Source organism: Falco biarmicus, chromosome 2 (genome assembly GCF_023638135.1).
Source record: "Falco biarmicus isolate bFalBia1 chromosome 2, bFalBia1.pri, whole genome shotgun sequence".
Lineage (NCBI taxonomy): Eukaryota > Metazoa > Chordata > Aves > Falconiformes > Falconidae > Falco > Falco biarmicus.
In genome coordinates this window covers 86,900,799-86,917,716 of record NC_079289.1, presented here as the reverse complement: position 1 = coordinate 86,917,716, position 16,918 = coordinate 86,900,799, and the positions used below count along the sequence as shown (strand labels likewise).

Genomic DNA, 16,918 nt, shown 5'->3' with positions numbered 1-16,918 from the left:
ATTGATAAGCAACAGTAAATAGTGTAAGGAAAATTATAAACATTTTGAAAGACTTAGGATTTGGGCATTTTACTCAGCTAAGCATTTAAATTACTTTTTCCATTACCTTAAGGGTGATGAACATTATTGCATTGTGTACATTAAATATGGTCCCACAAATAATGATACAAATACAGAGTTTGAAATGTCATAATCATTATAATTTTGAAGCAAGTGCAGTCTCTGTGAAATCTTGAAAGCCCACTAGTTTGCAACTCTTCCTGAATACAGCACTTTTTTTAAAGAGGAAAGCCCCCTGCAATCAATTTGACTCCAACTCCCTGCAGCACGGGGAGGATCCAGTCTGTCATTTCTAAGAACCTCACTTGAAATCCTGAAACTCCAAGGTAAATCAGCACATTGCTCCTACACTCCAATAATGAGTATCTGAGTCTTTACTAGGCTGGCATGTGCTCTGGTGAAGAGGAGGGGAATCATCTCTCCAGTTTCCTATTGATCTAGAAATGGGAGATCTGCAGGAGCCAGACGTATTGCTGGCTATTCCTAGCTGCAGAGCAGCCTGTGTGTGATCAGCTGCCTTCAGTGCACCAAATGTTTCTGTAGGAGCTGCTAATTACTCTGAAGGATTTCAGGACGCACAGAGGCATGGCTTGACCCTAGTGTCCAAGTCTTACAGCTTCATTAACATAAGATTCACTGTGAAACACAACATTGCAGAATTTCTTTTTGTTTTGATCTTTTAATCTGTCTTGTGTTAAATGTGTCATGTCAGCTGAAAGATAGAATTTATCATCTGCTTGAACACGACTGATAAGAAAAAACTTAGTCTATAAAGGCTTTTTTGCTATTTTTATTTTTCCATCCAGATATATATCATTTTTCTGCCCCCATTATCAGAAATATCTGCAATGTTTAAGGTTTAATGAACCCTCAAAGGCCCAGACTGCTAACTTCTTGAAGCGTAACATGGAAATCACTAGAAAACATGTACATTTACAACACAAACGCAAGGCTGAATCTGTTTGGTGGTCTCTGTAGAAGAGAAAGTTTTATCTATCTTTCTGTAGGCACCAGCTTACTTACCATTTCTTCATGTGTGGTTGCTAAAAGAGCATGCATACCGATAAGTTCTTAGATGTCTGATAGCAATTTACTTACCCAAAGATCCCATTTGCATGTGTCAAAGTAGATGCATATAGAGTCTGGGTTTCATTTTATGCTTACGTTGAGCCTTTAAGTGACTGCTGCTGAGCACATCCTTGGAATAACAAGCAGCATTTGAAACTTCATCCTCTAAAACTTTATATTGCTTCTGCTGGATTATCACTGTAGAAAGTTACAGGGAGTATGATCACAAAGTCACAGAATGGTCAGGGTAGGAAGGGACCTCTGGAGATCATCTAGTCCAAACCCCTGCTAAAGCAGGTTCACCTAGAGCAGGTTGCACAGACTCACGTTCAGGTGGGTTTACAATCTCTCCAAAGAAGGAGACTCCACAACATCTCTGGCAGCCTGTTCCACTGTTCTGTCATCCCCAAAGTAAAGAAGTTCTTCCTCATACTCAGACAGAACTGCCTGTGTTGCGGTTTGTGCCCATTGCCCCTTGGCCTGTTGCTGGGCCCTGTTGAAAAAAGCCTGGTCCCATCCTCCTGACACTCACTCTGAAGTTATTTGTAGACATTGATAAGATCCCCTCTCAGTCTTTTCTTCTCCAGGCTAAACAAGCCCAGCTCTCTCAGCCTTTCCTCATAAGAGAGATGCCCCAGTCCCCTCATCATCTTTGCAGCCTTTGCTGGACCCTCTCCAGCAGTTCCCTGTCTCTCCTGAACTGGGGAGCCCAGCACTGGACACAGCACTCCAGATGGGGCCTCACCAGGGCAGAGCAGAGGGCAGGATCACCTTCCTCAACCTGCTGGCCGTGCTCCTCCTAATGCACCCCAGGATTCCGTTGGCCTTCTTGGCCACGTGCACACTGCTGGCTCATGGGAAACTTGGTGTCCACCAGAACTCCCAGTCCTTCCCCACAGAGCTGCCTTCCCTTCAGCAGGTCAGTTCCCAACCTGTACTGGTGCATGGGGGGGTTGTTCCTCCCCAGGTGCAGGACCTCACACTTGCCTATGTTGAACTCCATGAGGTTCCTCTCCGCCCAACTCTCCAGCTGTCCAGGTCTCGCTGAATGGCAGCGCAGCCTCCTGGTGAATCAGCCACTCCTCCCAGTTTGGTATCATCAGTAAACTTGTTGAGGGTACATTCTGTCCCTTCACCCAGGTCATTATAAGCTGAATGTGATGGGACCCAGTACTGACCCCTACAGAGCCCACCAGCGACAGGCCTCCAGCTGGACTCTGTGCCACTGATCACAGCCCTCTGAGCTCTGCCATTCAGTCAGTTCTCAATCCACCTGAAAGTCTGCTCATCTAACCCACACTCCCTGAGCTTACCTGTGAAGATGTTACAGAGACAGTGTAAAAAACCTTACTGAAATCAAGGTAGACAACATTCACTACTCTCCCCTCATCTACCCAGCCAGTCATTCCATCATAGGCTGTCAGGTCAGTATGATAACATATTCTACATTTGGATAAGTACTGAAAGGAATGGACAGCAATAAGGAATGCATGCTGTAATGAAGTAACAGGTGTTTTGGCTAAAATCCCGGGCCACTAACAGTAGTAACGTTTCAGTGTGTTATTAATGAAGCTGGGATTTCACCCTCAATTTTTACCCCTAAGACTTATCCAATTTTGTCAGACCTGTAGCTGAGCACAGCTCCATGTTTATTACTCAGTGTCCTCACTCTCTTTCTACTCAATAAAGAGTTAAAATGATTGTATGTGACAGTCCGTTTTGACCAGAGTCTTTGCAGTACCAGTAGTTTTGAGCTGACTGAAATATTTTTGGATTGAATGCATCATACCTCGAGCACAGGCTGTATTTGAGCCTGCTGTGATGAACTAATCCAGAGCTTGCACATGCTTTCATGGTTATCTGCAGTGCAATAATGAAGACATTTTTTGCATCAAGTCTGGTTGAATTTGGCCATGCAAGGTCTGCTTTAGGTTTTGTTTCAATAGTTTCAATTAATGGATACAACAAAACTTCACAGACATGGAGGCTGTTGAGTCGAAGAGCTTCATTCTAGCTATATACAACCTGTAGGCAGCAGAAAGCAACTACAAACCACATAACTGAAGAGGATCACTTGTCCATTCACAAAGAATGGGAAGAGGAAATTCATTATACTAAACTGTTTCAAAATATTGCTGTTGCATGATACTGTATCTCATACTCAGCTGTGTTCACTAAATTAAAGGACAGCCATTACATAATACAGCTCTGCAACATACCTGGAGGCAAAGCAAGATGATTTATTCTGATACGTTTCTAAAAAAAATGGTTAAGGGAATAAAAGTGCTTTCAGATAAAAAAGTATATGTAGATAATTGCTTTCAATCTCCATGGGAAAGCAAAAAAGTTTCAGGTTAAATGATCAACATCCCTGCCTTTGGTTATTAGCAGGTATTTTTCTTCCTAAGTGTGGGAAGAAACAGTGAGTAACTATATTCCAGTTTATTGCTAGTGCGCAGGAGCCTGACAAAACCAAGTCTTTGAAATGGCATCATCTATATCTAAAGCCAAAGTGCAAGCAACAATCACATTTTCATTTTAAGGATTCTTGGATGGAAGACTTAATTGTTTGCTGATGAAGGGAAATAAGGAAATTCTCATTTTAAAGAAAAGCTTAATTTGCCACTGAATATTAGATCCAGCCAGCATCTGTACTTATTGAATAGCTAAATCTGTAGTTATCATACTACATAATAATATAAGTAGTAATATCCAGTCCTTTGTGACTTCATTTGTGATTAGGACCAGATCAGAAATTTTCTGGTGAAGTTTTTTCTTTTTCTTGGAAAAGGCAGATATACTGACACCAAATATTTTCATGGATAAAATACCTGTTCCAGTGAATGGTCCAGAAAACACAAAGGTGTGATGGATTTTTGCATGCTTGCTGGGAGTCTGGGGAATTCCAGGTGTGTTGCTCAAAGGAAGGAACATGGGAAACAGCCCAAGAGCAAAGGACTTGAGAGAAAAGCCAAAAGCCTCCTGCTTCCATGTAACGTGGCCAAAAGACTGGCAAGGTGCAAGCCCCAGCTCCCAGGGTTTGACTCAGCCATAAGATCTGGATGTCTGCAGGCTCCCACCTCTCCCTCTCAGCCCATTGGGACAGCACATTAAAAACCATTAATTAGGATCAGAAATATTCTTTAGAATGTAGGCATCAGTCCCACCCATTACAAGCAGGAGTAGGTGGGAGCATTTAACTGAGAAAAACCACAGGAAGAGACACTAACTACTGTGTATTTAAGTACTTTCCTGGAGATAGGAGATTTCAACAATCTCTTAAGTTCTCAATTTTTCATTAAAAATTAAATTCTACATTTTTTTACTATCTGTAACAATTAGAGAAAATAGCAAATAATGCCATAGCTCTTTGATCACATCACAGAAAAGACAGCTTCTGATGGCTGTATAGCTATCTGCCTGCTGTAGTTCTTAAAATGTTTCACAAAGCTGGCAATGTAACCCAAATAATTTTAATTAACTAAAAGCAGGCTAATACATAAATATCACAGAAGTAAAATGAAGGCATATGTGATCATCCCCTGTGTATTCCAGGCATTTCACCTTTTGCAAATTAACTGCTCATGCCAGTATGTCAGCCCATCAGATAACGAAATTACCACATAAGGTATTTCTGCTGTAAGCTGAACTTTTTTACTTTTTGTCAAAGTAAGTTTAAAAAAACCTGACAGATGGGGAATATAATAGCTCAGGGAAACCACTGTGCTAATGCATCTAACAGTTTCCCAAACTGGACTACATATGTTGCTGGATTGGAGTTTAAATGAATTCACAATTGCCTGGACCCTTTAAGTAGATATAGACATTGTGTAGATCCTGGCTATTCTTTGTCCTTCAAATGCTATTAAAACTAGGGAACTGGGATGAAAAGAAATGTTCCCTGAAATACAGGGTGTTACAGTTGTAGTCAGTGGAAATGCTGGAGCTGCCATGGTATGAAAAATGTGTATTTCAAATACATGCATTAGTGTGATATTTACATATGTAAGAAAAACAGTGGCATAGCATGAATAATTTTTTCTCTAAGTAAGAATGTGCAAACCATTTTAACAGACAATACCCTGAGACTTTAAAACAGTTTGAATACTGCATTATTTATTATTTTTCCTTTTGAGAAATGAGATTCTCATCTTTACTTAAAGACTTTCAGCAGAGCAACGCTGTTCTCAAGTATGTCCTGTAGTTATGACCATTACTGTAACAACAGAAAATGGCATTACCGTATCAGCATTTTGCCAGCTGTCATAATTTCCCCATTTATTTCTTGACCTCTCTATGTGTTAACTTGGTTGCTGGGTTAATACTGTCCTACTGAAGAAACACAAACCCGCTATGTAATCTCCCTCTATCTCATTCCTGATCCAGCCAGTGTTATTTCAGCATATTGTCAAAGTCATTAGGAGCTTTTCTGCTCTTAAGGATCATGGTTTCACAAATATACTGAAGAAAAATAACGGAAAGAATGAACCATGGAAGACAGTGCTTCTTTTTCTCTTGTCTTTTTTTTTTCTATTGTTTTTGTTTGTTTTTTTTTTCTGTGGATATACCAATCCAATAGATAATATTGACATAAAAAGTGTGCAGGGGAAGGAATGAGCACCTAATAATTAATTTTGCCACTTGCAAATGTTAATGAGCATAGTATGCATGGTTTCTCAGAAGGAAGAGTGGACTCTTCAAGATTAGCACCATTGCATGACTTTCATTTATGCTCTCTGCACCCACCCTACATTTGGCAGACTTTTCTGAATAATGCTACCAGAGTACAAAAAGGTGTTAAATGAGGGAAGGAGTGGCTTAGTAAATAACTGGAGTCAGCATTGACTGAATATAATGTTACTTATGACACAGAGTGGAGTATTCAATCAGGTCTCTTTTACAAGCGATTGATATTCTCGATAGCCTGTGCATAATGTTGTCAAGAGAGTTAGAATGATGTTAACATTTCATTACTCTTGCCATTGATTTTTTTCTGCTTTCTTCACAACAAAAGTCAAAACATGACCTCTCATTCTACTGAATTAGTTCCAAAGCACTTGGCATTATTGACCTCCTAATGAAAATTAATTATGGCTCTTTTGATTCAGTCTTTCAAGTAGGCACACCAGGCACATTTAAGAAACAGGCACATTTATTTTTCCTATTGAAATGAAATAACACACTGTTAAGCAATGAAATGTACATTAACGCAACATTAAATCTGCAAATTTAAGCACACAATTCAAGAGATTTAAACTGCGTTATCAGGAGCTGATGCTGCAAAGATTTAAGCTTGGCAATAATTTCAGATCTGGAAAGCCAATGAGTTCTACAAGTAAAACTAACATACACTAAGAACATTTCAGCCCCAGGTTCTAAATTTATAGTAAAAATCTGGGAAGACTGAAACATTTTTGCTATGCAACAGAGACAGTTGCACATGAGCTTTGGTATTTCCATGCTTTTCTCTTCCCTTTTAAAGCTAGAAAAGAATTCAAATTCTTTTCAGCGGCTTTTTTCTTTTGAGCTCACAAGCTGTCACCCCACAGTTGAGAGGATTTCCTTCATACAGAGCCTTACACAAATGTTTATACACAAACTGACTTTAGTCTATGGTTGTGAATCCCATATCCCTTGCATCTATTTAAATACGGATTATCTTCACCAGGTGAAACAGGAAAGGTGAATGGATTCATATCTGGAGATTGGTGAAAGCTTGCCATTTTATCTAAACAATTTCCTATTCCTGGAAAGTTCTTCCAGAAATTATTTTGGGGGAATTATCTAGGAAATCTGCAAGAATAGTGAATAAACTATCTTACTTTCTTCCTCTCTTTCCTCAGACAACAAAGACTACGATGCATATCTATCTTATACCAAAGTGGATCCTGACCAGTGGAATCAAGAAACTGGAGAAGAAGAAAGATTCGCTCTTGAGATCCTACCAGATATGCTTGAAAAGCATTATGGATACAAGTTATTCATACCAGACCGAGATTTGATTCCCACAGGAAGTAAGTCATGTCTTTATTCTTGTGTGTCTCCTAAATAGCAAATGCAGTGATTACAGTGATTGCTTTAGTATCATTTCTATACCTGCTCCTTCAGAACATCATCTTTCCTCCCTTGTCTTAGAGAACGGTAAAGATAAGCCACCAAACACACTTAATGTGTGTTTCCCAGACAAGAAGATTGGGTTTTAGTAATTGTGTTATATTGATTGAAGGTGAGATGGTGCAGAAAGGGCATGCATAAGCAAAGGAAATCAATAAGACTAACGTTTTTTAACATATTTTTTGAGAGCTTCCATATCTAGAAATAAATACAAAGATCTTTGTTTTCTGTTCCTTAGAGTTTGCCTGGAAAGGTATCCATGATTCAAAGTATTTATCACAGAAATTCAGACAGGAAGGAAAAAGTGTTTGGACTAAGGGAAAGGTTGAGCAGTAACATCTACAGCAGAGCAAAGTAGTGAGATCTGCTAGTGTCCACTGCAGATAAATGTGTAGTGGAGGTACTGGATCATTTTCAGAGAGTGAAAATTAGAATTAATTCCAGCTGGTACAAGTAGATCTTTTTCATGTTTCTTTCACACATTCCAAACTTTGTACAGTAATTTTCTGTAAATTGTAGTATTCTTCGTAAATTCAGTGTAATCTATAGCCAGCTACTAAGATAATATCTTTTACTAAAGGTAAGAAATTATGCTTGATATAGACAAAACACAAAATCAAACAATCACATGGATTTTTTTTCAATCTACAGAAAACTAAACGTTAATTTTCAGGAGACAACACTGTTTTTAAGAATGTGTGTGGTAGGGACATGAAAGGAAAAGAAGATTCTAAGCCTACAGTACACCTTAGAGTATCATTTGGGTTTGAGACTGAGCCCCTGAAGCACATAGTTGCTGTTACTTTGCCTGCTTGGTTGACTGCCTTTTTAAAGAGAAAAAATTATGGTGAACACACTTGTTCTACTAAGGATATAGGTACTGATACAAAACCACAGCTCATGAACAAACACAATCCATAGTGCATTTGTGAATAGTTTCAGCATCACAGAACAGTTGAGGTTGGAAGGAACCTCTGGAGGTCATGTTGTACAACCCCATTGCTCAAGCAGGGACACCTAGAGTGGGTTGTCCGGGACCATGTCCTGCCAAGCCAACTGGGCACATTTGCAAGTGATGTTTTTGCATATTTCAGTGAACCATTCCAAGAGAAGGGATTTGTCTCTTGTTTCTCCCCAGTCTAAAGGAGCAGAATGTTTTCTTAGATTGGTTTTTGAGCGGTTGTCTTATTTTGTAGCCTACATTGAAGATGTGGCAAGATGTGTAGACCAAAGCAAGCGACTGATCATCGTCATGACTCCAAATTACGTGGTAAGAAGAGGCTGGAGCATCTTTGAACTGGAAACGAGGCTTCGAAACATGTTAGTCACGGGCGAAATCAAAGTGATATTGATTGAATGCAGTGAACTACGAGGAGTTATGAACTACCAGGAGGTTGAGGCCCTAAAACACACCATCAAGCTCCTCACTGTCATTAAATGGCATGGACCAAAATGCAACAAGTTGAATTCTAAGTTCTGGAAACGTTTACAGTACGAAATGCCTTTTAAGAGGATTGAACCCATCACACACGAGCAGGTTTTAGATGTCAGTGAGCAGGGGCCCTTTGGGGAACTGCAGACAGTCTCTGCAATTTCCATGGCTGCTGCCACCTCCACTGCTCTTGCCACTGCCCATCCAGACCTGCGCTCCACCTTTCATAACACATACCATTCACAGTTGCGCCAGAAACACTATTATCGAAGCTATGAATACGATGTACCTCCTACCGGCACCCTGCCACTTACCTCAATAGGTAACCAGCACACCTACTGTAACATCCCTATGACACTTATAAATGGGCAGCGGCCGCAGACAAAAACTAACAGGGAGCAGAATCCAGAAGAGGCTCACACAAACAGTGCGATACTGCCCCTCTTGCCACGGGAGACCAGTATATCAAGTGTCATTTGGTGACCGAAATGCAAGGGGACATGAACCCCCTTGAGTAGAAGCTGAGTCTGCAGTCCAGTGCCTGGAACTACATCCTCGACTGCTGCTGTTAAACATGCATTACAATCGATAACATACGAGGAAAAACAGGGTCTTGTACATATGTTTTTTGCAATTTCTTTGTAGCATCAGTCTTCCTGTTTTACCCATGTCTCTTCCCATTCGCATTTTCAACTTTGTTTTATATGTCATTGGAATTTGTATATTTACATTTTTTAAAATGAAGAGACTGCTGTATAGATAGGAAACATTTTTGCTTCATTAGTATAGTTTTAGACTTTTTGTTTGTTTGTTTTTAACCTCTCTTGGGAATGCTTGGACAAAGCTATGTTGATATCAGAAGCACCATCCATTTTGTTGGCCTGCCTAGCCTGATTCCTGAAGGCCATGCCTGCTGCAGTTCACCTCTTTTGGAGAATATTTGTTCTTAGAAGGACACCATCCCTCACTGAGAACTCCAGTTTCATTTCTACTCCCATAATGTGCACTGCTCCTTCCCTGCCTTTACAATGACCCCCGTTTGGGGTAACACTACAGTCTGATCGTCTAACATGTAACTTGGTAGATACCTGTCAAACAACACAATATACCCAATCTGTATCGGTTGCTTCACAGTAGTCACTACAGAGTGTGTAGAAACTAGAGATGGTTTGGTTTTTGCTTTCTTGGGTTTGGGATTTTTTTTTTTTTTAATTATCAATTTAAAGATGAGTTGATTGTATGTCTTTTATAAATATAAAAGCAAACCGTATTTTTAACACTTCCTGGAAAAGTATTAATGTGGTTGTGGATTTTATTTTTAAGCATTTCACTTTTTCCCTTCCCCCGTTTCAAAATCTTGCAAATAAGATCATTTACAATTGTCAGGCAAGTAAGACAAGTGAGGCAATAGACAATGAAGTGCAGTGTCCAGCTGATATTTACAGTGATGACTTCCAAACCAAAGGGGAATAAAAAGACAATATTGTAGATGGTTTGTCACTTTGTATTATAGAAAGTGTTCTTTTCTAAAAGAGTAAGAGCAAAACATTATTTTGCTGTGGATTACAGAGTCCCCTTGTATTTTAATGTTCCAAAAACTGTATGTGCTTTAAAATGATATATTCAGGATTAAGAAATCTTCTTTCATTTGTTTTTAGCTTGTAATGATAAGTAAAACTTCATTAATTTCAACATTATTTCGATAAGAACTCAGGCAGAAAAAAATGACATGAATACCAACAAATATAATTGTTTTCAGAATAAACTTTATTTATACAAAATTAATATTTAAATCAGACCTGGAAGTATTAAAAACAATTTATTCACTTTAATGAATAAATAAATTAGTTTTATTTTTTATGTATGATTCTATCTCTGAGAAGTTGCAAATAATGCATGTACCATGGCTGCCAGGGAATTAAAAAAAACCCCACTATGTTTACATCTGGACATCTTTAAGACAAATGAAATAAGCATCTTACTCATATTTATGTTTTAAATAATGGAAAAGTATTTTCTGGTTTTAGAAAGAGAGAGGAGCAGTGTTGTAGCTCTACAACATACTCAGGCCAAGCTCTCTGCTAGTCTCTGCTAGCAGAAGCAGAGGAGCTGGGGCAGTTACTGGATGCAGAGCACTGTCATGTAGTCATGGGTTTGATTTACCCTGGCAGAAATGTAAGTGGTATGCTGGCAAACAGACCTTACAATCTATTTATGTAATTAATTAGCTTTAGGTATTTTTATGGTAGCTGAATGATATTGGCCAATGTAATGGATGTGTGGGATTCGTTCATCCTGATTGTCACAATAAGAAAAGTACAATTTGTATTATTTTGGTCTTCTTAATGAGAAGTGATGGGTAGAGAGTGGGTAAACTGCAGTTTGGGGGATCATTGTGGGAGTAATCCCTAACTGACAGCTTGGGAGGAAATGGCTATGCTCCTGTTGTGGAAGTCAAGCAATCTCAGTATCTGCAGAAAAAGCTAATAGAGATTTGGGATGTGCATTGATTTTTATTTGCTTAAAAATGTTTATTTCTCTGACAAGTTGCTCAAGTCCTTTTCTACAATCTGTTCTTTACTACGGTGTCTCCCTCTGGACATGTGCCAAACTTCTACAAAAATGGAAATGAAGCTTCCAGGCCACACAAAAATTTAAGAGAGCTTTGCACGTTTGGTTATTTTCATAGTGTAAGAAACTTAATATTTATTTGTTCTTACAGACACTTGTCAGGCACGGATGGCATTTTCCTTCATTCATCTGGATGCCAAATACCCCAATATCCTCTAACAGTAATGCAATATTATTTCCCCCTTTCCTTCCCTTTTACATGCCCTGAAGTAAAGACTGAGATGTGGAATAAATGTAGAATGTAACTCTCTGACCACAGTTGCGTTTAGACGATTGGTAGGTGTTTCCTTAGCCACTTGCAGAGTATTTTTCTGTTGTTCTGTTTTTAGTGTAGATTTAAGCACTTTGAATAGCATGATTCAGGGATTGATGGATACTATTTGATATTCACACTACTTAAAAGAAGTTTTTCTTATACTGTTTTGTCATAGTATTACACAAATGAAAAACAAACAAACAAACAAAAAAAAAAAACCAAACCACAAAAGAAAATCTGAAATAAATGGAGAAGCTGTCTATGGCTTTAGAGACATTCCTCCTTAGTATTCCTCCTCTATGAACAGCTCTGTGTGGGGAACATTGAAGGAAACTGTTGTGTGTTCACGTGTTCTATGTTCTGTTGGAACGCAAAATAAAATGAAAAAGAAAAAAAAAAAAACAACAAAAAAACACCACACCCAACCAAACCTGTCATTGCCCTAGTGCTTAGGCTCCGTCCTTTTTTGGTGCAGGTGTTCCAGTTTTTGATAATGCAGCCTGAAGTGTGCATGCAATAGCCACATATAAGGTTTAGCCATAAGCATGTAGCACTTTATTTTAAAAACTCCACAGTGTGATGATCGGAAAAACTTACTTTGCCTGGTCAGTAACTTCGGGTCTGTATGTGGATTCTATGCACATGAATTACCCAAGTGTGGTGCTTTGTCTTTATATGGCTCTCTCTAATCAGGGTAGTCCTTGATATAAAACTAAAGGACACTGTTGCACAACCTGTGGAAATTCAGTATATAGGTTCTCTGGACAGCACATATAGCTGGACAGAAATGGGGAACTGTACAGTATGCGGTTAATGATTCTAAAGGCAAAGTGCATTGCTGGGTCTGATTCTGTTCTCAGTTGCAGCAGGATGATTTGGGACTAAATCTAATAAAGCTGAATGAGTGTAAGATTGATTTGTGCAGGAGAAGAAAATTGGAAAAACAAACAGAAAAGGAATTCATATTTGCTGTCTGAGACAAGCTGAAATCTTGGCCATAAGGAAAGCAGCAGCAAAATGTCTTCTGAATTTTAGTAGGAAGCCAGTTCTCACCTGACAGCCAGCGTCAAACACTGTCAATATGATCTGGTTCAGAGCTAAATACTATTTGGCTTAGATGCAAACTAAGAATTTTCTATTACTGCACAGCTGTGAAAACCACGTGTATGTTACGTAACAGGTGATAATCAGCTTCAAAATAATTGGAAAGCTTGTTATACCCACCTGATTAAAATTCACAAAGTTTTACTTGGATATTGTGCATTAATGACACATTTAAATTATACATAACACAGTGAGATTTGGGGAAAACTGACTGGGTAAACAGACTTCCTTCATTCTTAAATTGAAAAAAAATAAAGAAGAAAATGTCAAGCTAGCAAGCCTAAGAAGAATTTAATTAAAATCCAAAGAAGAAAAAGAAAAAATAAATCACAGCAGTAAAGTAAGCTCAAAATTAGGATAAAGGCCAATGGAGAAGAAAGGTCAAAATACCCACCTGGTTTTTAACTGTATTGTAGCTATTTTTGTCATGCAAAGCTCTGTACTCTAAATGACCTGCATCAAGGAACTGGCTTTTTGGGGGCCTGTCCAGATAGATCAGCAAGACAAACAGGTCCCTGTATGTCTAGTACACTTCTGAATGATTTTGTACTTGTTGATAGTTAGTACAGAGAGGTTTTGGTGTGTCGTCTATTGTGATACAGAGGATGGCAGAAATCTATCAGCGCTAAAAAAGCTTTCTATAGCAGGCTGAATTTATTATCTGGAGTAACTATATTCCTTTAATAGCCACCCCTTATCTGATTCCCTCTTACTAGAACACATTTTTAAACCCATTTCTTAGCTGAGCAAAATTTTAATGTGACTGGCATCAGAAAAAATGTAAGCAATTTCATAATAATGAATTTCCTTGTCTAATGAATGTTGCAAGTTTCCTTGCATTTTTTTCAGTGTAATCACAACTCTTCACCTACTAAATAGCCTGCTGAGTGGAAGTTGAACACCATTGTGTCTTTCCTCTGAGACTCACGGAATTGTGCATGGATAGTGAGCTGTCATTTGTGATGTAATTTTGCTGGGCTATTTCCCGTTAACTCTGGCTTTATCCTCTAAGAGCATGTGTTGGCAGCATTGCACTTCTCCATCTGGCCTTGGGTTGATGTTCCAGAACTCCGAGTTGTTGCCCCAGGAACGTTTCAGCTATTAAGAGTTTTCCTATGCTTTTTGTTTGTTTAAATTCTGTTTAAGACAAAGTTTGACCTTTGCTTTGCACTAGTATGCTCTGTGGGTAGGAGGTCTAGAGTTCACGGAGTTGTAAAGTAGTCAGAGCAGAAATTACAAAGGCAGGCCTGATACTTTATTTGGAAAAGGTATCCATTCTGAAGCTGCTCATATTATTAAAAAATGAGTACATTGAAACTGAGGGTTGTTGAAGGAAAGTATTCTGTTTGTTATTACAATCAGTCTCATTCCAAAAGCTTATCAGCATTCTTACATTAAATAGCCAATGTCATAGCTCATGTAATTTCAGAAACATTCAATAGCCAATTGAAATATTTTTTTGGTTTGGTGGATTAAGAGTAACATGATTCTCTAGGATAGGGATAATCTTGATCCAATACTGAGTTTAGAGAAAGTGCAAACATCTCTTTGCTGGTTACTAGAATTAGGAAAACAACTTGAAGCAAAATTTGAGAGCTTAGAATTTGATGGAGATATTCTTGATATTTTTTAGAAAGACATCTCTCTTAATCATCGAGGCACAGCAGAAAGAACACACAAATTACTCAAAAAAATAAAATGGATGTACTTTTCAACATTCTATTTTCTGATTAGCAAATATTTGTTCTTTCTTCCCCCCTCAAAAATACAAAATAATTCAGAAAAAAATAATACCTACAGAGCCCATACTCAAACACATTTGGTGGCAAGCCGCAGTGAGGGGTTGCACCACATTCCTGCAACTGAGAAGCTCTACAGGGGGTCAAAATATTTTCACCCATCCATCTGCCATTAAGCTGCAGGGTCTGCACACACTTTCAAAAAACAAAAGCAAACAAAGAAAAGCAAAATAACAATGCAGTTACTAAACCCTTTTCAAACCTGTTTTTAAGGGCTTCTTTTTTTTTCTGGGAAGGTTGTTTTCTCCTACTGTTTTGTAGGAAATTATGTGAAAGATTGTTTTACATTTTCCCTTCATTTTTCACATGACAGGTAAATCACAGGGAGATTTTATTTATTTTTTTTAGAATGTCTAATTCTACATTGTGAGTCTAAAACACAAGTGGCAATGAATTTACAGACTTAGAAGAAATTGTTTGCCAGAGCTAATATTCTCTGGTGAACAGTTCAGTGTAGCCCTAATTAAGTTCTTAGGGACATTTCAGTAGAAAAATTAAACAATTAGTATTACACATGTATCTTCATCCTCACATTAGAACATTTGCCTTCTTAAAACCCAGGCAACCTCAAATAGAACAATTATGTGAATACAAAGCAGAGAGGAAAACAGGGACACAACTGACTCTCCACCTTTCTTAGAAAAATAGTTCAGTGATACCAGGCTCCTTCTTTAAGATCACTAACCTATGTCTACCTCAGCAAAACACATGAATCCACAAAATGTGCATATATCTGGGGAACAAATGTTGCAATAAGCACTCTCAGATCTTAGTTACATCACAAAAAGCACTTTATACATTTTTATGCCTGTACATAGGTATTTTAACTTATAAACATTTAAACTTAGAACAGTACAACAAAATAAGATAAGTATCACTCTCATAAAAATTCAAGGAACTCCCCAAAACCTAGGTTTGTTTGCAGGATGACATTTTCCATGTGTTGCAAGATGACAAACTTGTATCCATGCCATTGCGAAGTGGCACTGTGACACAGATGCGTAGCCAGAGGTGATGGGTGGGAGAAGTACAGCGAAGATGTTTCCTGGCCATGTCACGAGCAGGTAGGTGGTACATGACTAGCACTCATCTAGTCCTGTTGCCACGGGAGATTACAGACACCCTTTGCCTGTAGGACACTAGATAATACCCGAGCTCACCAGGTACTTCCTTGACCTGCTGGATGCTCCTGTAGCCTATATAACCTTGGTAGAGGTAGGAAATGTCTTTCCTAGATGACAGATCTACTTGAATCATAGCAATATCTCCAGAGTTCCTATCATTGTAAATAATAATTAGTGTCAGTATGGTTCATCTGCTATTTTCTCCACTTACCTTTTCACAATTCTAAACAAAAGACATTGTGAATAGGTCTCAGTGGCATATAACAAACAGCATCCCTGTACTTTTGTTTTTACTGTTAGATATTTGAAGAGTGAGAAGCAGCAGCAAAACCACTATCTGCTTGAAATGACAGTTGCCAAGTTGTTCTTTAGGGAATATTGAAGAAAAATTCCCTGTTCAGTCCTCTTTGGCACCTTACCTGCCATGTTTCTTTCAAAATGTTGTCAAAGAACAATCTAGAGCATAAGGGGTTGGAGACAGACTGAACTGCACATTCATATGATTTTCAAGGATATTTTCATCCCTTGTAGCTCCTGGTATTGTGGTTTGGTTTGGTTTGGTTTGGTTTGGTTTGGTTTGGTTTGGTTTGGTTTGGTGTGGTTTGGTGTGGTTTGGTGTGGTTTGGTTTGGTTTGGTTTGGTTTAGTTTTCATAAGAAACATGAAGACTGAGATACAATTGCACTACATTAGTTTAGTTAGCATAGTCACGTTAGAAAGGAGTTGAGCTCCAGATAAGTGAAGTAAAGGAGCCATAAACTGGGCTGAAAGTTTCTTACCCATACACATTGCAGCTGTTCAAAGAGCTGCTGGATTTCTTTAGCTCCCATTTCAGTCAGTTCTCCACTTCATAGGCACCCCAACAAAGAGGTTTCGAAAGGGAAAATGGTGCTTTTAGGTGCCATAATACATGGAATCTCAGACACAGCGAATCTGATGCCACGTGCTCACTGAGAGATGAGGTTTCTGTGAGAAACCTGAAGCTTCCTTCTCATTTTGGCCTGATTGCCATCTATTGGCTTGCTAAGGTTCTCCTAAGACTCAAAAAATTAAATAAAATCATGTACTTCAAAGTCAAGGTGAATCAGTGGAAATGTCTAATATCGATTGCTTCGAACAGCTGACTACAAGGCAGGTATCTGCCCCTGTTTGTGTACCGTTTCCTGTCCTTCTGCCCTAGATAGTCACCAGCTCATTTTACACACCCTGTAAAAATATGGTCTAGGGTTTTTTATTATTATATTAGTCAGCAAATTCAGAAATAGTTTAATATAACATCTGGATTTCATGGTAAAGGTTTGCAGATTTGTTAATCTTTTTTATTTTATACT

The 16,918-nt window shown here is 38.5% G+C and overlaps 1 protein-coding gene across 1 annotated transcript in view; it reads left to right on the top strand.

Moving 5' to 3' along the window:
- The window catches only part of IL1RAPL1 (interleukin 1 receptor accessory protein like 1), a 767,014-nt gene extending 750,853 nt beyond the window's left edge, over nucleotides 1-16,161 (top strand). Inside the window, exons 10-11 of the mRNA XM_056329365.1 lie at nucleotides 6,972-7,142; nucleotides 8,439-16,161. Of these exons, the coding sequence (XP_056185340.1) occupies nucleotides 6,972-7,142; nucleotides 8,439-9,157 (890 nt within the window). The 3' untranslated portion in view covers nucleotides 9,158-16,161. The remainder of the gene's footprint in view (nucleotides 1-6,971; nucleotides 7,143-8,438) is intronic.
- Nucleotides 16,162-16,918: the final 757 nt, after the last annotated feature.